Source organism: Alligator mississippiensis, chromosome 11, assembly GCF_030867095.1.
Source record: "Alligator mississippiensis isolate rAllMis1 chromosome 11, rAllMis1, whole genome shotgun sequence".
Classification (NCBI taxonomy): Eukaryota; Metazoa; Chordata; order Crocodylia; family Alligatoridae; genus Alligator; species Alligator mississippiensis.
Window position 1 is genome coordinate 70899404 of NC_081834.1, and position 23660 is coordinate 70923063.

General features: G+C 41.0%; 1 protein-coding gene across 1 annotated transcript in view; it reads right to left on the minus strand.

Moving 5' to 3' along the window:
* Positions 1–378: 378 nt before the first annotated feature.
* The window catches only part of LOC132243806 (uncharacterized), a 31931-nt gene continuing 8649 nt past the window's right edge, over positions 379–23660 (minus strand). Inside the window, exons 3-6 of the mRNA XM_059714191.1 lie at positions 16559–16657; positions 8321–8430; positions 7885–7968; positions 379–1183 (exon numbers count right to left, since the gene is read on the minus strand). Of these exons, the coding sequence (XP_059570174.1) occupies positions 1133–1183; positions 7885–7968; positions 8321–8430; positions 16559–16657 (344 nt within the window). The 3' untranslated portion in view covers positions 379–1132. The remainder of the gene's footprint in view (positions 1184–7884; positions 7969–8320; positions 8431–16558; positions 16658–23660) is intronic.

Below are 23660 nucleotides of genomic sequence, written 5' to 3' on the forward strand. Positions count from 1 at the left end.
TCTTTTACATTTGAAATTTCATTCAGCTCTAACTATTTCACTTCGGGGAGGTGTGCAATAGGATATCTGTCCCAGGAAATAACCAATTGGTTTCTGCTTACCCGATATCAGAGCACCATTTCCACTCCCTCTCTGGACCACAAGTTCTGTCCCACTCTGGCTTGCAACACCGAGCTGAATATCCAAGTTCAAAGTCAGTCTGGCGTTTACAGCCTTTGTGCTTCCAGTTGCAGTAAGTCTGGAAACACACACATCACAACTTCCCTATTAATTTGCATTAAGATATCCAGCACTCAGGATCCCTCTGTTCTGTGGAAATGCTTTTCCTTCTCTTGACCAGTCACCTGATTTTTCTTTTACCTAGGATCAGTTACTAGATTTTTCTTTTTTCCAGACATTTCCTCAGGCATGAATCAGGGGATCAAATGCGTTTGCAAGCAGGCATTACATCACCATTCTAATAGTGGAGTAAGAGTTTGCTACTAAAATTGGGAATTACTTTCTTGAAATGGTTTGTGCTAAGAGTGTCTCACTATTCTCTGCGACATTGGGCCTGACCCTGAGCTGACTTCCATGCATAGAGATGTTTGCAGCATTGCCAGCATGGATGGTTCAAACTCATAAGGTTTACAAATTACTTGTTTTTGTGTTTTTTTTTTTTCATTGGCCTCCAGTTTTTTTCAGCTGATAGGGTACATGTTAAGAAAAGCTGACAATATGACCCACAACAACCAGGAAGGGTGTTCTCCCATACAAACATGATTCCAAGCATCCTGGCTTTAAAGGAACATTACAGTTCACCAGGGAGCCTAGTTTTCTGTTTAGCGCAGAAAAATGCAGATTTTCTCATTTTAAGGGCAGGACCTGGCAGAGCAGGGTGAAGAAGCCCAGTGAGCCCCATGCCACCATGGTGAGGCACCCCCTGACTGCTTGGCAGCAGCAGGGGTGGCACCACGGAGTTGTGTCCCCGACTGCTCCCAGGTGGGCAGGGAGCACCTTGCCATAACCTTGCAAATATTCAGTGTTGGTATGTGTGTACACATGAACTTTCCTGCAGCAACACTCAAAGGATGATGGTCTTCTGGAAGAAGCGGAAGAGAACTGAATTCCATGTATTTGGGGATCTGTTAATTCATAAATCAAGAATTGTCCAAATGGAGGCCTCTTGTGTAGAATCAGCATCCTGTCATTAGAGAAGGAAAAGAAAAAAACAGCATCAATATTCCATCCATCCATCCCCCCCTCCCCTCCTCTCTCTTTCTCTCTCTCACACACACACACACACACACACAGAGAGAGCCAGTCTACGTGAAGAATTAAGTGGCAATACATTCTTCTCCTACTGTGTGTGCACACTCAAGAGGAAGAAACAAACTGCAGCTCATGTCAGAAAACAACAGTCTCAGTTTAAAATATACCAATCCTAGCACCACATAGGCAGGTAAAACATTTTTATTTGTCAGTAAGTTATTTTCTTTAAAACAGACGCATGGGAAAATGCGCTTTGGGGAGAGAATTGGCAAAAAGTGAAGAAGGTCCAAAAATCAATAGAAAACAATAAAATAGCGTGGCATTTATTATTAAGTGCAAAGAAAAGTACACTTTATCCAGTGTGCCACTGTCAAACTGAAATGTAGAAAAAAGATAGCAAAAGGAACAAGAATGACAAATTTGACTTTCATTAGATTAAAAATTTAGCTATATTAGTCTAAACCTGGAGTACTTGACTTTATCCATTTACAGAGCAGGTAGTTACGCACTATGTATGATTAAATACCCATATAGGTGTGGTTGCTTAATCTCAAAACATGCAATCTTGTGAGAACAGGCTTTCAAAATTGCCTATAATTAGAAAGGTAACTGAAAAGTCTGCACAGTTAGCATCGTCAGTGGTATTTCTGCTTCCAATCAAGGGGGTGAGAATACCGGGAAAAAGTAAGACATTACTCTTTACTAATAAACATCAAAACACGGGAAGATATTCTTGGTGAATACTTTGCCAAAAACAGGCAGTTTTGGGATAGGGCAAAACTTTTTGTGAATTGGAGTCCTATCAGGTTACTAGTTTTGGACACAAAAAAGGAGTGTGTGGGTGGGGGGGATTTTGAAAAGGTAAAAATCATTTGTTTCACTGTTGTTGCAACACAATGTTTCAACTTCCCTTTCGAAATGTATTTTTTTTTTATTGTCTCAAAGTAAAAAAGAAACCTTGAGTCAACTCAAAACAAAGCTCTATTATTTAGGCACCTCTGTTGAGCATCTGCAGCTCCATTGACTTCAAAGGAAGTAGAGGCCATAAGTCCAACCAAATTGAGTTGAAGAAAAGTTATGAGCCAAACCTCATGCCCGACCAGGGACTCTTCATTTATAAAAAGCTAACCTTTCTGTATGTGGCTTGGAGTCACTGAGAGGCTAGTAAGTAACAGTTTACAATCATATTCTTTTATGCAGCCAGAAACATTTATATAGTAGGATTAAAATGAATGTTTAAAACTGATGAAACATCTTCAGAAAGAAGTGTAAGTGACAAGAGAGAAATTAAACCTCAAGCCTAGAAATCTCCTGTATACTCCCCCCCCTCCCCCCTCACTGTATCCTATTATTTTTTTTTTAAACTAGAGTTAAGATGAACTTACTCTGTTTTGGCAAGGCTGATTTGCAAACTCTTCTGAGAGAACAGTCTAAGGAGACAAGTAGGAAAGAAAAAATGCCCTGCCATGTTGGGACTTGGGGCAATGGGATTCTGTCTGATATTTAATATAAATCCATAACAAATGCAACTCCATTTGCTCACCAGTTGCAATGGTTTCAATATTGTCAATGGTATTTTCAAGATCTCTTAACAAATGGGCTATACATTCTGAACTGTCACACACTGGAATTAACATGTTATGAATACTATCAATAGGAAAGTTTCCTTCAATATTATTAAATCCACCAGATTGACCAATTAATATTTTTTTACAGCCCCTAATGTCTTGACTCCACACAGAAATTGAATTGGTTTAATTTAAATCATTTTGGCTAGAGACAGACATTACACAAACAAATTTAAGTGATCACAAACTGATTTAAACCTCTAACAGAACAGAAGTTTAATGCACATAAACCAATTTCAAAATGGCCAAAACCAGTTTGAGATAAACCTTGGTGAATGTAGTGTCAGACTAAACTGATTTGGCTCAAACCAGTTCATGCAATGTCTGTCCCAGACCCCTTGCTGGAATGGGTAAAATGACAGAGGCTAGCTGCTCTGGAAGTGTCAGTCAGCAGAGTTCTAAGTTGAGCCAGGCAGAAACATTTCCTCAAAACCATTTTCGATAGAAAATGCCCTATGATTATGAGAAAACAGATTGGTTTCATGAAGTCTTATCAAATTTGACAAAACTCCTCTTTGAAAAATAAGTTGGAGATGTATTTTATAACATCTCCTTTAAATATTTTTAGACAAAATATTTGTTCACATGAGAACTCTTTGAAATGTTTCTATTAAAAATGTTGAAACTAAAATGAAATGCATATACTGTGATAAAATGATGCATTTTAATTGAACCCTTATTTTTGGAATTTTGTCATGAGAAACCGTTCATAAAAGCTTTTTATTTACCCTGACTTAGGATAAAAGATCTGTTTTCTGAACATCTCAGTTGTTGAGTTTACCAACTTGATTGATAATAATAGAAAATCAGATCTGCGCTTGTATTTTTAATCTTCATTAAAATGTGGACAGAAAGTTAACATTCCTTTCAGCATTTCAATAAGCATTGTTAATAGGCAGCATTTAAATCTTGTTTGGCAGTGTCTGTGGTCTTTGATAATGAAGGACCGCTTTAGAGAAGTGCCCAGCCAGGAATTGATAACAGTGTTCACCTCCTCTAACTCGGTGTTCACCACCTCATTAAGAAAACGACACAGGGACATTACCAGCTACCTGTTGATTCTCCCTTTGTCCGGTCTGCCACAGCATGCACCACAGCCAGCATGTGGCCTACTAGCTAATGCTGTGTGTCTGCGTAAGGGATGGCAGAATCCCTGCTTAACAGGGAGTGGCAAAGGGGAAGTCAGACACATGCCTGTAGTCTGTGCCAAGCTCCAATGAGGAAGCAGAGGGGAGGGGCCCCCAACTCTGTAGCAGAGAGCCCCACCTAGCCCAGAGAGCATGCCAGGATGCTGGGGGTGTCTGATTTAACTTAAACCAGCAAGGGGTCTGGGACAGACATTCCATGAACCAGTTTGATCCAAATCTGTTAAGTCTGATACTACATTCAACCAGGTTTATTTGAAACCCATTTCAGCCATTTTCAAACTGGTTTAAGTGCACTGAACATCTGTTTGGTTACAGATTTAAACCAGTTTGTGATCCCTTAAACTGGTTTATGTGTAATGTCTGTCCCTAGCCTTACAGCCTTGAATATAACATGAATGCCTAGACAAAATTGTTTAAAACAAATGACAACATACACAGGGCACTTCTTCTTCTCTCTCCCCACCCATTTCCTTGAAGGGAATGTGGCCTTGTTCTTGGTGTTTTGATGTTGTAGTGGAAACGGAATTTGTGGCAAATCTGCTTAAGAGCAATAAATAGATAGTTCTTCTTCCCTTTGTGTAAGAATAGATGCTGGCTGTGTGACATCAGTGGAGCAGGCTGTGAATGAAGCATGACATAAAAAATCCTTGCCCATTGCACAGAGAGAATACAGAGAGTGTCCTATCATTTATTATATTGCAACATAATGTTATATGCTATATAGAGACAAAGAAGCCATTAGGACTTTGAAACCTTCCACATCACATACACCTTCCCCTTTGTATGATTTCCTTCACTACATCGACCCCTTTTTCCATCACTAGTTTGAAGCATTAGAAGGTAAACTTGAGCCATTTTCAAGTAACCTACTCCCTCCCTTTAAACACAAGGGGGGCCCTATTCAGGGTTTACACTGATGTAAATCCTTTATTTCTGTTGAGTTACTCTCATTTCTTTCCCCCTGTCCCCCCCCCCCCCCCAGTATAAACAACAGGAGAATCAAGTCCAAGCCCAAAGATTTATATGAAACCTTATACATGAGTCTATATAGAGAGGCAGGTGTGTAATATATAACACATACACAGAAGGTGCAAGTGTTTAGCCTTTGCATATTTTTTGTTCCTTTTTCTACTTCACTTGCTGAGACTTGATACTGTGCCTTGAAACTGTTGCATCTCAACTCAAGATAGAAAAAAGTAAAATGAGTAAAAAAAATCTTCTGTCTAATCACTCTCCAAGTGTTCCAAGCATGGAAAAAAGTTCTAGTCACAGCATTTTTTAAACCAAATAAAATCTATGGTTGTCTTTTTTAACAGAACAAACTAAGTAAAGATGAAGTCTGTTTCCTGTTGCAAAAGAGCTCTTCCTAAGCACCTACATAAAGTAGGAATAATACAACACAATGGTGTTTCTTTGTTCAAACTTCAACCAAGGTTCACAGTGAAAAAAAAAAGAGTTTGCTTAGCAAGAGCGCAGATGATGGAGAGGATTGCTACTCCCCCTTTGTTATTCCTTGCTCTCCCTGCTCCTGGAGACTAGGTTCGAGTTGTCAATCATGAGTAGTTACCTAACTGAGCTCCCAAGTCACAGGTGGCTGCTCTCCTCTCCAGTCCCAGCAGCAGCAAAGGTCATTTCTAGCTGCCCAAAACTGTTTCAACAGAAGCTTCACACCCTCACTGCACCAGGCAAAAAGCAAGATCCTGCCAGCACGATACCAGCAAGGAAACGTGCAACGGAGGACTACACTGAACCCAGTATTACTCATGCAATAGCCTGATTGCATGATGATGGCAGACAGTACTACCTGCAGCTGTCAACACAACGCTGGGTGGTGGGAAATAACTTAGCAACCTCTATGGTGCCAACAGCTTTGGAGATGAAGTAACTTTGGGGGGAGGTACGAGTCTTTATCCCTGGTGGAGGAAACGCTACCGAATGGCAGATGCCATGGCAGAATGGACTGGGCTCTCCAGCCTTCATTGGCAACCAGTCCAAGAGTGGAGCCCCGAAAGGCAGACGGAGTTAAGATCTCCTTCGCACCAGCAGCTCCTGCGGTCAAGCTGGCTCCAAATGTACTAGTCTCTACCTTTCCTTTGGGATTAGCCAGCCAGCCTGAGAGGGGGTCATTGAATGGGCAGCTCAAGCGCCTCCATATAAACTGCCCAGGGACACAAGAGCCATAACTGAGTGCACATTCAGCAGGACAATGCAAAGACAAAACGCCTTGGATGTCTCTGCCCCATTAGTGGTGAAATCAACTTATCCCAGAATTCTGTGCAGTGATGAGCATCTCTTACAAATTCAGGATTCAGACTGCTGTGCTGATTCAACGAGCTAGGAAGGAGCACGACTGGGTTTAAATATTAATTGCTTTCATAAACAGAGAGCAAACTGACCATGAGATGAAGGATGAATATGCAACAAAACAAACCAAGGCCTAATAAAACAAGGAATCAAGCATATGGGCTCCCCACTCTGCCTAGAAGACATTGTTCAGCCTTTTTAACATAATTTAATTTATTGGTGCCCTAAAGCACTTCCATCTGAACAACGAGCTTTATGCCCGTTACTGGAGATGTGCAGTAACTGGGATATTTCTGCTTAGGGGGTATTTTTTTAAAAGAGGTTTCTATTCTGAACTGGAATTAAAACAAAGCATCTTTTGAAATGAAAGTTTTCATTTGGAGTCCACTGAAATGTTCCTTCACAATTCAAGTTTGTTTTCCATTACAGCTTATATTATAAAAAAATCAAATTCTACGTGAAGAGTTGAAAAGGTTGGATCCAAAAGTTTCAATATTAAATGCCTTGTTTTGGCTTCATTTAGATGAAGTTTCACTGAGAGGGAAATTTTTTATTTCTACAAAATGTTTTTCAAAGGAAAAAGCATTGCATCCGATCATTTTAAACTACCCTTACTTCTAACGTGCTCCTTACACGGTGTTTTAATGCTTAAAACATGTAGAGTTTTAAGGCCTTTTAACACTGTAGGGTTTTTCCATTGTCATTCAATATTATCAAAGTCTTGTCTGGAATAATGTTTGGACATGTCCCGCAGTGAAAGAATTCTTTTTTCAAGTTAGGGCTCTTGACTTGGACTTTCTTTCACCAAAGGAATGTGCATCTCAGGGCTGTCTTAACTAGCTTTCCTATGTATAAAAGCTTTAACTTCTTGCAACCTAAAGAAGAGAAAAAGGCAAGGAAAAGCAAGGGGGAAATATTGGACCCTGGTCCTGGAAGAAATTTCAACCCATAGCACATGAGTGTGAAGGGAGATTTACAAGTTTCATCCTAACACAAGTAGGATTCTGTTTGCCAAGGTTAGCTGACAAGCACAAAAATGGAGCAGCAATCAATTTGTCTCTAAGAAGGTTGACTGTGCCTTTGAGATGTTGGAACTTGTTTTATCGTCCAACTTTTAAAATATCTACACAGAGCAAGACATGCTGTTAACCTATAAAATAATACTGAGTTTGAAATTTTAAGAGGATACACACACTATAATATATATAAATACAATTTGAAGTGAAAATAAAGCAAGTGGTTGGCTAAACATTTTTTCCAAAGAGGCCATGCTACCTAGAAGAAGTTAGATTGAAATATTCCAAGACTTTTTACTCTTGCAAATAAACATTTAAAAATGGAGACCACTGCTTGCACAACTAGTCTAACCAATGTGATAACCATTGATTGAAATCAGTGGAATAGTGCCCAGACATGTTTTATATCAGGTGACTGACTGGTGCTATCTGTGTATGGGGCAGGGGTCTCTGTGTGTATAAAATTGAGATTCGGACCAATTGGCAGCCTGATGAAACAAGCTTGGGAATTTTTCCACCGATTTCAATTATTTCTACCTGAAATCTTGGCCTCATAGAAGACAAAGTCAAAACTTGCATGGATTTGACTGCAACCAGGATTTCATCCTTTGGATAAGTTTCCTAGAAGTAAAATGACAGCCTTAAAATATCCTCAAAGCTTTCAGCGGAGGTTTTTCTTCAAAATATACCACTTGACAACTTTTTGGCGGCCATCGGTATGGTTTTGTGGTATAATTTTATTCCCATTAACCATAAGAAAAAAATACAACAAATAAAACTATACCAAAGAGTAGGGGTGTGTGCAGCAGGCAATATTTGATTCGGATTCAGCTGGATTTAGGAGACAGTGATTTCGTGTTTCAGATCACTGTCCCAATTTGATTTGGCTGAAACTAAATCTGAAGATTCAATTCTGATTCGGAAAATCAGCAATTTGGACATAGACACAGCTTTATATGCTTTTTCTACATACCTTGAGGTCCCAGGCACAACTCGTGAATGCTGAGCTGGTGGGGTGGAAGGGGCATCTCACAGGAGCACGGGGGGCTCTCCATTGTGCTCGGTGGCAGACCCTGAAGTGGACTGCAAAAAGTATAACAAAATGCACAGTATCTTCAATGCCTTGTTTCTCTAGTATTGTTCAAAACATTCACTAGCACAAGAAATTTACCCTATGGGCAGGCAAGAGTTTAAGAGAAATAACAGAATCTAAGGGAAAAATCACAGGACTCCAGAGACCTCATGCATATTCTCAGCTCTGCTACTGACCCACCGGGTCAACTGACCCAAGTTATTTCACTTCCCTCTGCTTCAGTTTCCCCAGCTATAACAAAGAAAAAGATTGTGACTCCCTTTGTAAAATGGAAAAGTGCTATATAAAAAGGTAAGGATCATGATAAAGTGCTACTTATTCTAAGACATATCATCATGGCCTTCTGCACATAAGTGAACCAAGCCCTGATGAGTTCACCACCTGCATTCCCTCAGGTTTGTTCTTCATTCTTCATATTTCCCAAAGAATAACAGTCCAGTGAAAATAATGCATGAGAGGAAAGTGTCACACTCCTTAGCAGTCCTAGAGTCTATATTCTCCTCTCTATATTTTAGCTGTTCATTTTTATTAACACTGTCCAAATACAGCTTTCCTTTTTTCCTCCAAACACAGCTTTGGAATATGTGAACTATTTTGTCACTGCTAAGTATACAGTACAAGGACCTACTTACCCAGTGTTGCTTCTCATGTACAGTGACCTAAAAGCAATGAAAAACTGTTTCTGATTATTTTAAGTGTAGCAACATAGCTAAAATTGGCTCCCAAAACAGTGATACCTGGTATCGGCCTCCAGTGAAGCTATTCATATGTTTTTGAACTTTCAGGAACAGGGCTTACTACCAAATATATGCACATATGATTGCAGTCTATTTAAATTATAACCTCATGTACAAATGGTATGTTAGGAGCAACCAACAGATCACACCAAGGTGTGGGGAGCAGTAGGTACGCTGGAGGGTAGGGCTAGGATTAAGAGAGACCTCAACAAACTGGAGATTGGACCAAAAGAAATCTCATGAGGTTCAACAAGGACAAGTGCAAAGTCCTGCACTTAGGACAGAACAGTCCCATGCTCCGGTACAGGATGGGGACTGACTGGCTGGGCAGCAGCTCTGCAGAAAAGGACCTGGGGGTTACAATGGACAAGAAGCTGAATATGAGCCAGAAAGTCTGCCTTTGTTGTCAAGAAGGCTAATGGCACACTGCGCTGCATTGGTAGAAGTTCTGCCAGCAGATTGAGGGAAGTGATTCTTCCCTCTATTCAGCACTGGTGAGGTCACATCTGGAGTAGTGTGTCCAGTTTTGCTTCCATCCCCCAGCTACAGAAAGGATGTGGAACAACTGGAGAGAGCCCAGCAGAGGGGAATGAAAAGAGTTAGGGGGCTGGGGCACATCACTTATAGGGAGAGGCTCAGGGAACTGGTCTTATTTCATCTGGAGAAGGGCAGAGCGAGAGGAGATTTGATACCAGCCTTCAACTCCCAGAAGGGTGGTTGCAAAGAGGATGGAGCCGGACTGTTCTCAGCAGTGGAAGATGACAGAACAAGAAGCAATGGTTCCAAGTTGCAACAAGGGAATTTGAGGTTAGATATTAGGAAAAACTCTTTCCCAAGGAGGGTAGTAAAGCACTGGAACAGGCTACCCAGAGATGTTGTGGACTCTGCATCCTGGGAGGTTTTTAAGACCTGGCTAGAAAAAAGACAGGTAGTATGATTTAGTTGGGGCTAAATAAATAAGTTTTGAGTAAGGGGTTGAACTAAATGACCTCTTGAGGTCCCTCCCAACCCTAAGTTTCTATCATTCTATCAAAAGGCTGGGAAAGAAGCTAACTGGGCCATGCATTCAACGCAAACAGGCAGACAATGTGCACACTACATCTACTCCATGTATGCCCTGCCATTCACATCAGTGTTTCAAAATTAGGCACCTCTTGCACTCCATACTTTGGTACAAATCTTCAAAAGCTCACAGCATTCTCACTTAAGAATAAAGCAGCTCTACTTTGGGCAACTAAATAAGATGCATTTGCTTTGCAAAAAAACCCAACAAAAAACATACGCTCAGCATATAAGCTTCCTTAAAGAACAAAAGGGTCTGCTGGAAGGGACGCAGATCTGATGGTCTGTTTTTTCCCGTTACTTTGTTGTCAGCTCATGGATTTTGGAGTGATGTGCTGATACTCTTTATATAACTGGCCTTCAGACCTCACCAGACAGAAATCATTAAGGAAACATTGCATTTAGCAACCAAATCATTCTGTACCCATTTAAATACTTACTCAAGCTGTATGTTGAATAAGCATCTCCTTTATAGAAAAGCTCCACTGAATTGCATAAGCTTATAATCTAAATGCCCTGTGAAGTGAGATCTTCATTCCCTGACTTTTCTTCACCCCTTAAAAAGGATTGCATGGGCTCAGCCTAAGAGAGGTGCATGGATGTCCTCCAAGCATCTCTCTCAAATGCTCCAGCGTAAAGAAACATCAGGGGAGGAGTGTTCAGCGGGCCGGACAGCAGAGATTTCAGGCAGCCATGAGGACTGAAGGGCAGCTCAAGGAGACAACTCTTAGATGGGCTCTGTCATCTGCGCTGGTGTCTCTCTCGGCCCATAAGGAAGCCCAAAATCAGAAAAGCACAGCGATTGCTCTACATCACCACAGACCCTGGTTTGCCCTTGGTTATGTGCTTTATGCTGTCTTTTTAAGTGGTGCAGCACTGAATCAAACCCCTGGGCTCAGAGAGAACAAAGTTGGTGAATGGCTTTGTAGGCTTCAAGAACAGAATACACCATATGCTATTACAATCTACGGGGTGGCTCCAAAACCCATTTAAAAAGGTGGGAGTAAGGAAAAGATTATATTCTAGAGGGTATTCCCAATTAGGGTTGAATCTGAAAGTTGAACACATGAGAGCCATGCAGTTTGGACAACCATGATCATACTGTAATTTTATTTGGTCTTTTAAAACGATCTCTAACAGGAAAGCAATTTTGGCTAGTTCCACCAGTAGTCAATAAAGAAAGATTTTACTGTGCTATTGGAGGAGAACAATAGAAACTTTCATCACAATTATGTGTAAGCAAACAGACCACGTATGCTGCATAAGCTATCAGAAAGTAAAGGACATAACTTGAAACAGTAAGGCTAGCACAAACTAGAATAAACTGGCTTTTATCAGCTCTAAGTTACTCAGGAAGGGAAATTTAAATTAGCAGCTAGTGGCGATTGTTGACTGGTGAAGCTGTTGCTGTGATGATATCCTCATGTTTCCCATATAATGCTTTGTGTAATTCGAGATGTGCAACAGGAAATACCCCTGCGGGGCAGTTCTCCATTCAGAATGCATTCTTTAATAAATCAAGTCTTTAAACTTATGTTGTGGTTTGTCTGAGCCACCGCCCAACGCACCCGGGGACTTAGATTTTTCCCCAACACTATAAACAATGCTGAAAAACATTTTTACTTAAAATCAGCCACTGCCCACACTGCGATTCCTGGACTATTTGCTGGGACAAAAGCCATCACAAGAAACAAAGAATAATAAGGAATTGAACTTGGTTGATTGTGTACATTATAAGAATGAGAGGATGATTTGGTAGCTGAAGCTGTGCATTTGGGCCCACAATAGCTGGGCTCATTTCCTAATCCAGCCAGTGACCTCCTGTTTTACTAAACCAATTTATTTAGCCCCAGATCCAAATTATCTTACCAACATATCTCACCTTTGGTGCCCTGTTAGCCTCAAATAAGACTACAAATATGCCTAATGTTAAACACATGCTTAAACAACTTTCTAAAGTGAAGTCCTTAAGTGCTCCATGCCTCAGTTTCCCATGGTTGATGCAATAAGCCACCCTGCTGTGTGCACGCTCTGTATGAACTAACTGCTTCCCTGCGGTGCTAAGTGAGCACCCTGAGCTGCTCTCTCTCATGGACATGCTCATTACCCCATGCTCAGGGCCACTCAGAAGAGGTTTAGCTGCCTCATTTCCAGCACTTGGCATGTGTGGGTAGGGGGCTTCATGCTTTCCATGCATGCTCCTCAAAAACTAAAAGCATGGAAATAAATCAGACATATCCTGTGCCTGTTGTGGCCTCAGTCAGGAAAGCTCAAATGCACACATGATTTCACTGGTGCTACTTATCCCATTGATCCCGATACTACTCACAACCAAGCATATGCATAATTCATTGGAGGATCTGTGCAAGAAAAGATCTATGTCTAAGACGCTTAGATGTTAACGCTACACCTCCAAGATAATAGAGACCAAAGATTTTTTACACAATCTTTTTGGCCTCAGCCCCATGACTTACAGTTGAAATACAGGGCCAAAGGTCTGCTTCTTTCCGAGACCTGAAGAAGGGCGATTTGTGGCCAAAAGGTTGTCACATCTCTCTGCCAGCTACACAGATGGCTTAATAAAAGATACCACAATTCAGACATTTCCTGGATCGTAATAGCTACATTAAGACCCCAGCCCTATTAGTTGTACTATAGAATTTATTTCCCCAAGGCGTGCAGTCTTGATTTGAAAACAGCAACTGGTGAAGAACACACTGCACCTCCAGGTGAATGGCAACCTAGCCCCTTCAATAAAAGCACATTATTTCTCATCTTGAACCTATATTTTTTGCTCAGTAAAAAGCAATCTGTTTTCAGGAAACCCACAAAGACACTTATGGAACACAGTCAAATCACCTCTTAAGGTTTTCTCCAGCAAACTAAACAGACAACTTCTTCTGTCAGTCATTAGTTTGAAAGATATCCCAGATCTCAAATCACTCTTAATTTTTCTTCCATCTTTTCCAGTATTTCAATATAGACACCAGAACTGGACATTTCATTCTAGTAATGGGCTTGACTTAATTGTATACTGTGTCCATGCACTCTTATCTTCTTAGGATAATATTTGGAGAGCAGGAAGCATCTCTTACTATAGGTTTGGACAATGTGTCTTGACCTCACCCGGGTCCTCCAGATGCTAGTGTACTAAGTCACATAATATGAGGAGTCACCCAAGGTAGCTGATCACCTGAATTAAGACAGAGGTCATTTCTGCATAGCTCTTGAGGAAGCAGAATTTGAATTAACATTTTGAACTGAGATGAATAAATTGCAACTTTGAGAGAAAGCACCAGATATCAAATACTCCTGAAGGATATGAAGATCCCAAAGGCATTTAGAAACCAAGCCTATTTGCAGCATGCTATCATCTTAATATAATGTCAAATACCAGTTCCAGCTACAAAAAAAGGCTTAAAGTAGATGGGAAGTTTTGTATTTCCCTTGTGCTGAAAAAGAAGATGAAAGTAAAGGTCTGAACTCATGGAAACTGGATGCCAAAGTTTTTAATGGGTCATATTATTATTGCAAACAGCAACTTCAATGATCAAGCTAGGAAAAAATAAGAGCAGGTATTTCTGCAAAATGAGAGTGAATAACTAGCGCTTTGACTAGAATTGTAAATAGTTTCTACAGTGCATTTATAACCATGTCAACAATAAACCCACAAACTCAGAAAGATCTAGGCTTCAATTTGGGATTCCTACCTGCAAAATCTTAATGCAACAAATATCTAAAACAAGTGCATATTTTGCATTGTCTTTTCCTGAGTTGAAAGGGAACCTCTCTGGCTGTACTCACTATTATGATCTGCATAAGAAACGTTTCCACAGTCATTTAAACCAGCCATGAACAGATACATTTAGACCCCTAATATGCTTGTCTGCTTATTTTGAGGTCCAATATGAAGATTTGGAATGGCAATACTGAAAATAACAGTGAACATCATAACAAGCCCCTGGAAAGAAATGGTCTTCTGAATGAATTTTTCTTAGCCACACAGCATAGAATATTTCCCAGTGGTAGTGGATATTCAGAGACAAGAAGAATAGGACTTGACTGGTTCTTTCCTTCAGCTTAAGAACTTATGCAGCACATAGAACATGAGTCTAAAACAAGGAATTAGCAAGAGCATTTTGCTTTTCTTGGACCTCAACAACAGCTCAATGACTTTGAAAATGAAAGCACTGTAAGAACCAGTTCTAAAGCTCATTAAAGTCAGTGAAAAGACTCCGTCCAGTGACTTAAGTAGGCTTTGAATACACCTCTTTTCTAGGACTACACCACTGTAGAATGTGGAGTATGATCCAGGTGTACACGATAAGGAGAGTCAGTGGTACAGCATTTGGAAGGGAGTCCTGGGGTTATTTGAAAGTCTGGATCTACAGTATGCACATAACAGGCACTACAGAAGCTGGGACGCATAGAAACCTGGGCACAGAACCACATATCTGCAAGTGCAAAAACATGCCAGACAAAATGGAAACCATTCCAGAAAGTCAGTCCCTGTACATCATATTTCTAACCCCACTTGGTAGCATTATGCATAGTGTCATTAATACAACAGGCAGTAAAGCAGACTTCCTGCTGTAATGAAGCAGTGCTAACAGCTGCCAACTTAAGTAAGTCCTAGGGACACTTTCTCTGATGGAGGAATCAGCAGCAGGACTCCAATGAGCCCCCAGAGGGGCTGGAAGTGTGTCTGAGGCTGCCAATTCAGACTTGAAAAATCAACTGTAGAAGACCTTGGCTGGCACCTGTTGCCTTGCCTGTTTGCTCTGACTGCCATTTGCTTCGATGGGACTTTGCATGCACTTGGCTGTGATCCTTTGAAATATTCCTCATAAAGCTGTCTTTTAAAGTGTAGCTGTGCAAGAAGTGTAATAACTTACACTTTTGTTTGTTCAAAGGCATAATGCAAGTGCCACATTAAAGCCACTAAAGAAATACACTTCTGAATTGTAATGATTCACTCTACAAATTAACCTGAACAAACTGCAGCTAAGGAGAGGAACCAAAAGTGTTCCCAGTTGGAGAAGCCAAGCACTGATACTGAAGCAAACCAACACTTGCAGGTAGGTATAGTTAGCCAACAGGCCCATGCGAAGTGGGTAGGATTTGCTTTGGATTCAGCTGATTTGGGGGACAGTGATTCGATTTAGTTATTTGAATCACTGTCCCAATTTGATTCGGACGAATCTCCACATCATCCAGGCCAGGCCCATCTCCTGCCTGCTCTCCCAGCCCAGCAATGGCTGCCCTGCAAACTTCATTTAGGTAATCCAATTTATACTCAACATCAAGATGAAGAGAATTTTACAGCCTTCATTTAAGTAATCCAATTAAGAGCATATGGATAGGGAGGAAAAAATGTTTAAAAAAAAATGCACTACCAACCCCAAAAGGGGAAGTAACTACTGTAAAAGGTGGCATTTTTATACTTGACATCAAGATGAAGTGTAGACATGCTGGAGAACATGAGAGCCAAGAGTCTTACCACATCAGTACCAATGTGCCCTTTAACATTTTCAATGTTTAGGACTTGTGTGCCTGCCTAGGAAGATAGGGCATGAATTAACAGCATACCAACTACTCTTCACTGATCTCCATTATGGACAATTTGAAAGAGCTCCAGCATGGGTTCTATGCAGCTCAGCTCAATTAAAAACAAAGCAAAATTTATTTAATCCCACCCCCCAAAACTCAACTAGCAAAAAACCCCAAGTCCCTACTGTAAAAGTAGTGCTTGGAAATAAATGTTGAGGTTAAGCAGAACCATAACAATTCTAGAGGATCTCTGGAGTTAGCTGCATTACATTGAGCTGAACTTAAAAGTATGCTCAAAGTGTTCATATACAAAATTATTGCAGATTTGTACACAGCTTACCTGTGCATGAATAGACCGTGGCAAAGAAATCCTCAATCTGCTTCTTATGCTCTCTCTCCACCTCAAGTAATGTTTTGTTTAAACACCACAAGGACCATGAGCACCCATCATAAATGCTGAAGGATGAATGTGTCTTTTTTCAGGTACCAGTTAGTGTGTTGGAAAAAGAAAATGAATGAAGAAATAAGAACAGTGAGAGAAGAATAGGAGGGCAGCAGATACAGGCTAAGGTTAAGGCCCAAACTAATTATGTACATGCCAAGCTACTCAAAGCTAACCAGGATCTCCAGTCCTAAGATTCAAAGGAAAATCACTGTGATTTATTTTCACAAAACAGAAAGAGGTCCTGTCCTTTAATGTCCAAACATAAATACAACCAAGCTTCTTTGAGTCTGAATCCCAACAGCATTATTATAAATTGTGCCTCACCTTGACAAAGTATTTGCAGAACAGTCAACAGCAAACACTTGAGGACTTCTCTCCTGCAGACTGCTGCACTCAAGCCCCAGCTCCAAACACAGCAAACTACTTAATTAATTAAATTCCCCACACCTGGTTCAAATCACCTCTTCAGCCCCCAGAGGGAACACCTGTGGCCATTATTCTCATGCAAGGAAGAAGTTTAACTCCTTCCCTGCCTATTTCTGAGGATGGAGAATGGTTTCTTTATTACTCATTGGGATGAAGTCTAGGGAAGAAAAACATTAGTGGATTTCAAGGATTTAAAATAAACTGCATGTTTCAATATAAGGCCCATCATGGATGCTGAAAATAAAAAAGGGAATCCCAGGTTAGGAGTGCTAATGGCATGGAAATAGCTGTTGACAGCCATTTATCAGAAGACAAGATTACATCTCATGAATAGATTGGGAATAATGGAACCATTACATTTCAATTTCCTTTTTCATAATCACAGCACCTGAGACTTGGTGAGAGTGAATCTCCTAAACAAGTTGTATAATACATAATTGCATTGCTTTACAGAGAGAATATTGGAATGGAAAAGGGGCTGGAGAAATAAATTGCAAATATCAAAGATATTATTTAGTAAAGCAAATGGTGGGTCAACTCTGTGGATTTTCAAGGTGATGTTTTTTAGTCCACATTGAATATAGCAAGTATTTAATATGTCTTACTTTTGTGGAAATAAGTTTAGCCAGGCCTCTTAGTTGACTAAGAAGAGAGAGAAAGAGTAGAGAAAAAGATGCTAATGCTGATGCTATGTGTTTTAAAATGTTCTAAGACAAGGAAAAACCTTCATGCCTTGTTTTGTCTGTGTGCAGATGTTAACCTCCTCCTTTCCGCTGAACCAGAAGCTGATAACTGTTCCCAAAACATAGTGTTTTGTTTTGTTTTTCTAAATAAGTAAACTGCTTACGTGTGACAAACAAATTATCAACATGTTTCTGTTTCTCTCAAGGTTGCTTTGTCTTTTCTCACTGTCTAAAGTATAAATACGCTTTTAAATGTGCAGAGGTCAGAGTTCCTTTGAGAACTCTCCCTGTGATCACTTGTATAGCTTTAAATAAACCTAAATGGCTCTGCCAATTCTAATACAACCACAACAAGAAGTTCGATTTCTTCCACAATTTGGTACCATGACTCGTAGAGAGATTCCCGGAGTGATCAGTTGAGATACAGACCGTCTCCTCACTGACGCCCCGGTGCCAAACTAAGGTAAGAGACTTTTTGAAATCTACTGGGGCTTTTCAGTGAGAGACTGCCTGTGTGTCTTCCTGTTCACTGCTTGAAGCTTACCTTATCTGACTCTTTTGCTGCCAGAATTGTCAGACCCACTATGGAAGTAGGAACTGTGAATTAAGATTAAAGAAAAGAGTAAAGAAACTGTGTTGCTGTTGTCAGTGAATGAATCCCGGTGTGAATTGAGTTAAATTCTGCAAAAAACTATGAGGTCTTTCTGAAGCTAGGAGTGGAAACCTTGTGCAGCCGCCCCAAGGACACCAGACTGTGTGCTCTTCGAAAGCAAGGGTGCAAGGTGGAAACTCTTAGACTGAAGGAGATCAGGGTTGTGTGACAAATTTTCCCTACCCCCACTCTCATGAATGAGCCATGTCTAACAGTGAGCAACTACATTGTGTGCCGGTGCTATGGACATTAGCCACAGCATTTCTGTCCGCTAGCAAATCTCACAACCTGACCGGACACCCTCAATAAGCCTCCCCTGTGTGAAAGGCCTGTGTGAATTGAGGTTAAAGATATGGGGAGCGGAGGCTCTAAAGACGTACCGGCTCTGCCAGAAGGGACTCCAGCATTGTACGTGTGCACACACTATGGCCATAAGAGTTGTAAGTTTCTAGGTAAATGGAATGGGTATACCAGAGATGATGCTAGCTTGCAGTTTCCCCTGGAGGGAACATTTGATTTAAGTAAAATCCTTCATCTCCGCGGAGCCCTTGAGTCAAGAGGCAGTAAAAACACCACAGACTCAGTGGGACATGTTTTGATTGGTATGCAGAAGCTTCCAAAAGACATCGGGGGGCACGGACTCGATGATCTATTGAGGTCCCTTCCGACCCTAACATCTATGAATCTATGAAACATCAAGAATCTCAATTTCAGAGCTTTAAGGACTCCCAAGAAAATCTAACAACTCAGATAAAAGAATTAAAATAGAAAAGTGCACCAAAAGGGGATCCCCCATCAACAACATTATCAGCGCTAATACAACTTTATCCACAAGTGACTGAGAATAAAAAAAATCAATTATGTCTTCTACAGATTCAGAGTGCCACTCCCATACCAGGCCCAGGATATCTCCTAAACCCTGTTAACCAACTCCCCAATATCAGGGAAGAACCCCAGAATTTTAGAGAGGAATTGGAAACTGTAATCAATTGTTATGAGCCAACATGGGCAGATTTAAACCAATTAATGAGAAGTGTTCTGCCCTCCGAAGTCCGTAACCGCCTCATCGCACAGACTAATTGGCCTCCTCAAGACCCCGGAATGGGAGGTCACTTAGCAGGTGTCCAAGAATGCCTTCTTGAATCCATGCTTAAAATCTGCCCCAGGAAAACTGACTGGGCCAAAATAAATAACTGTAAGCAAAACAAAGGAGAATCCCCAGCAGACTACATGGATCACTTGAAACTCGTATTTGAAAGACATTTTGGCATTGAAGATGCAGCTGAAACTGCCCCAGAAGCAGTTGCCGCCGCTTTTGTCCGCTTTTGCCCATTGCCTAAACAGGGAGCGTGGCCTGACACCCTGCATCAGCGCTCTCAGGGGGCACACGTGCACCCCCTACACATCACTACTGATCAGTGTCTCTGAGGAAGGCTTAAAAAGCTTCTGACATATGCAGTGGGGGGGGGGGGGTACCACTCGCAGCTACATGCAGCAACCAGCAAAGCCCACAAGCATGGGAAATACCCATAACAGATCATAGGCACAGCTACTCCTAGACCACCTAGATAAGCCAGAGGCAAATCAGCATCTTCCCAGAGGCAGAATTAAGTAGAAAAAGAATAGCTGGTCAGAGAGCTATCTAAATGATAGTGCCTGCTGGGACTGCTCTTGGGTTGGGGCACTTGACACACCACTAGTAGCTGAGGGCTGTGTATTAAGTCATCATGTAGCTTGAAGTGCCCCAAGACACACACACACACCCACCCCTCCCAGGATTCAAAGCAATCATTCTAAGAGACGCTCAGTCCTCAGGCTCTTTATAAATGTCACACTCCTCTTCCCATTCATTAATGCAATGGGGCGGGTACAGAAGAAATCTATAACTACTGTGCTATGAATGTGAAAATGTTGTGGCTGTGCCACAGATGCTGGCTGCTATCAAATGCTTATCGAGCTCGTTGTTGCTGTGCATGTTAGTCCCTGCACAGAGTTATAAATGTAGTTGAAAGGGAAAGGAAAAAAAGTCTGTCTTCTCTCTGGTTTCTCAGCCTTCTCCCCTGAGGGCTGCTGTTTTCAGTCTCTCTGCCTGATCTCTCTGTTTATGTCCTGCAGGAGGGCTTCGAGGATGCTGACCCCAAGGGAAAAATGGGGGTAAACCCCCCACTGTCACTTGAAGTTGGGAAGTAACTTTTCTTCCTGTTTTCTACCGGGGCGGGGCCACCCAGGTGTGTAATGTTGTGTTCTGCAAGTGTAGTCTTCCTGGAGTTTAAAAACCAGCCGGAAGCGATGCTGACCCATTAGGATGTCGACATCTAGTTTGTTTCCAAAGATGACTCACTAAATCAATTCAGGGGCACAGTGACTGTGTCTTGCTAGGAAAAAGAATTATGCCGCACGTTAGGGACAGCATCACTACTCGGAGAGCAAGGCTAACACAGTGGGCGGCCAAGGGCTTGAGAGTCTCTTCTGCCTGACCCCTGTGTCGACCCAAAATGTCGTGGCAAGTTAAGGGATAAGCCATGTTACGAATCGCTGTTGCAGCCTTTCTCCTGTCTGCTGGTCATGGCTTGGGGATTCGTCCCCTGAGCAGTCCCGCAGATCTTTGTGATGCCCGGACAGAGAGATTATCCATAAAGGGCCTTGAAATGGAAACCCCTCCGTGTGTCAACCTCCTTACCCGAGGCTTACGCCGAGGTGGCTGCTGGGCCCCACAGTGTGCTAGAGGTGGGCATGGGACCCTGCTGGGCGCGCCGCAAAATCTGGGGTTTTTCCTGTGGGGTTAGGCTGGGGCTTGAGTAGAGGCTTCTTGATCTCTCTGTGGGTTTTTGTTTTTTTTTTAAAGGGAGAAGGTGAGTAACTTATAAGTTACACGTTAAGGTAAAACTTAGGTATAAGGTTTTATTGTCATGAATATTATATATACACGCACATACACACAAACACTGTCATTATTATTATATTTATGAGTTGTTAGCGCATTGGGTAGGAGGAAAGGCAGGCTTTACTTTGTTTTATATTATTATTTGATGGGTTTTGGGAATTCTACCTGGTGTTCAGGGTGGCAAGATACTTTTTTTTTATTGGGTTTTTAGTTTGGGGTTTTTTTAATTAGTTTTGTTTAAGGTTTAGTTTTTATTTATTTATTTATTATTTTTTTTTGCTTTTTATTTTAAGGGGATTTTTTAATTATATGAAGTTTTTAGTTTTATTACTTTTTACAGGTTACAGCAAGCTTAATTGTATGTTGCAAAGCAGGGTTACTTTGGGCTTTGTTGAAGTTTTTTTATAGTTGTTATTTTGGGTATTTTTTTAGAATAGTTAGTTATATAAAGCAGTTTTAATTTTTATTTTTAGCAGATTAGCAGATGTATTAGGATATATTTAGGTGGTCTTTGGGTTTTGTGAAGTTGTTTTTTGGGGGAGTGTTAGTTTGGCATTTTTTTAGAGGTCTTTTTGGGATGGGTTTTACAATTATTTCTTGACTGGTTGCATTTGCATAGATTTATACTGATTAAAATTTTATAGGGTGATATAGTTGTTGACGTCATTTGTTAGATTTTTTATTTGTCAATATAGCCTTTGGGCATAGCAAGTAAGTGTACACATTAAAAAATATAAGATAATGATGTATAATAAAACTACGATTATAGGATGTAACATAAAATTTATTAATTTTGTCTACGTGGGGTTATATTTTCAGAAAATGTTGTACTAGTGGTGTTTAGATACTGATTTTAATTTTGCTGTTAGTTTTAGGAGTTTACTTTTTTGGTGTATTATATGCAATATTTTTTTTTTATTTAGAGTGTTAATAAAAGTACTAATTATTTTTTTTTTAATTGTTGGTAAAAAGTTTTGTATGAAGGATTTAATGACATTGTTTAAGTTACTGGGAAGACTTTTGTTAAGGAGAAAGACTGGGAATAAGTATATTGAGTATAGATGTGCTTTGACCCTGACTTTTCAATCTGTCCCTATGTGATGTTCAGAGACCCCAGTGTTCAGTCTTTGTTCATCAATATTGGTTTTGGATATGTCTGCCTCCGCACCCTATGTCCCTCTATCACCGTGAATGAGTTTTATAATATTACTGACCTACAGCACAACCTCTGTCTGTGTAATGTCAGATCCATTACGGGGTGTGACATACAGTATAAAAGAAAAGACATGTTGCATCAGTCCCTCACCCCACAGTACAGCCTCTTCAAACCTAAACTCACTCCAGTCTACTTAGGCATGTCCCCCCAAGCCCTCAGACATGCCATCACACACCCAGAAATCCAACAGGCCTTACAAGCATTACAGTACCAAGCCAATAAAACCTACACTATTATCCAAACTAACAACCACTAAGTTACCCAGGTAGTCACCAAAATCAAACAAATCACCCACTACAGCCCTTGGGAGACCCTCCTGGGCTGGGCCCCAGCTGCCATTGGTATTCTGAATCTCATGATGCACCCCATCATAGTGCTGTTTATCCTAATGATAATTTTAATGTTCCTAATTATATTCCTGTATTGCAGACGTGTTTCCACCCTACACACAGTACATGCTAAAATAGATGAGGCTAAAATACTAGCCCAAATACTTTAGTGACATCACCCTTGTGTAAGGCCAATGTTAAGTGGGGGAATAATGTAGCAGAAAGCCCCCTTTTCTTCTTGCCTGAATTTGCTCTCCCCTCTTTGGATATGTTTCTCTTCTTCTACCTTTTCATCCTTCCTCTTTCTTTCACTTTAAGATAAAGAATTGTGTTTTAGAATTTGTATGTGTGCATTTTGTATCTCCCTGTGTAGTTTGGTATTTTTATCTATTTGTGTGCCATGGCATTTGGAGCTTATATTTTATACTCCTCACCTTTCAACTTTCAACTAAATGTGTTTAGTTTCATAAGTAAGTTATACATTGTAACAATGTTAACAAAGGCAGGAATCAAACTGCCCTTCCCTGTATCAGGCTGGCCCCTGAAAGAAGCGAGTGAATCAGTGATTGAATGTGTAACACGGTAGCAGGCAGCAATTAATACCTGGCAGATCAACCAACAGAAGAACTCAATAGAAACCAACGTAACAACCGGGAACTCTCTAAACGTCACTGATCAAGGGCTAGAAGTCCTGGCCTGAGTTAATCAACTCTGGGGACCAACTTTTGGGGTGAGTATCTCCAGATCGACCACTCCTAGAGCTCTATTCAAAATTCATCAACGGACTCCCAAACCTGCACGTACATGTGGATGACCCCTGGGACTGACAGATGCCATCCAGTACCATCGAGGGGGGAAGTCCCACGAGGGTCAACGACCCCTGGATTGGGCAAGCCTGACAACTGGGGAGTCACCAAAGTCTGCCAAGGACAGATAAAAAACAGTGAAAAGTGAGCCTCAGCAGTGCTCTCTTGATCTCCAACTCGACCAGCACCCAACCTGTCCAGCCAGAAGGACCAGCCGGCGACCCCCTTCTGGAAGATAACACCACGCTGAAAGAAGCCTCGACTGGTCACCAACGGCAGATTCCAGCTCTTGTAGGATAGGTATACCTGACTCTTGTAGCTTGCTACTGTGTGTGTGTATGTGTGCGTGTGTGTGTGGGGGGGGGGGGGGGGAACCAGCCCCAAGGTTTATGATTTAACTTCATTACAGTGTTTCAATCCGCCTAATAAA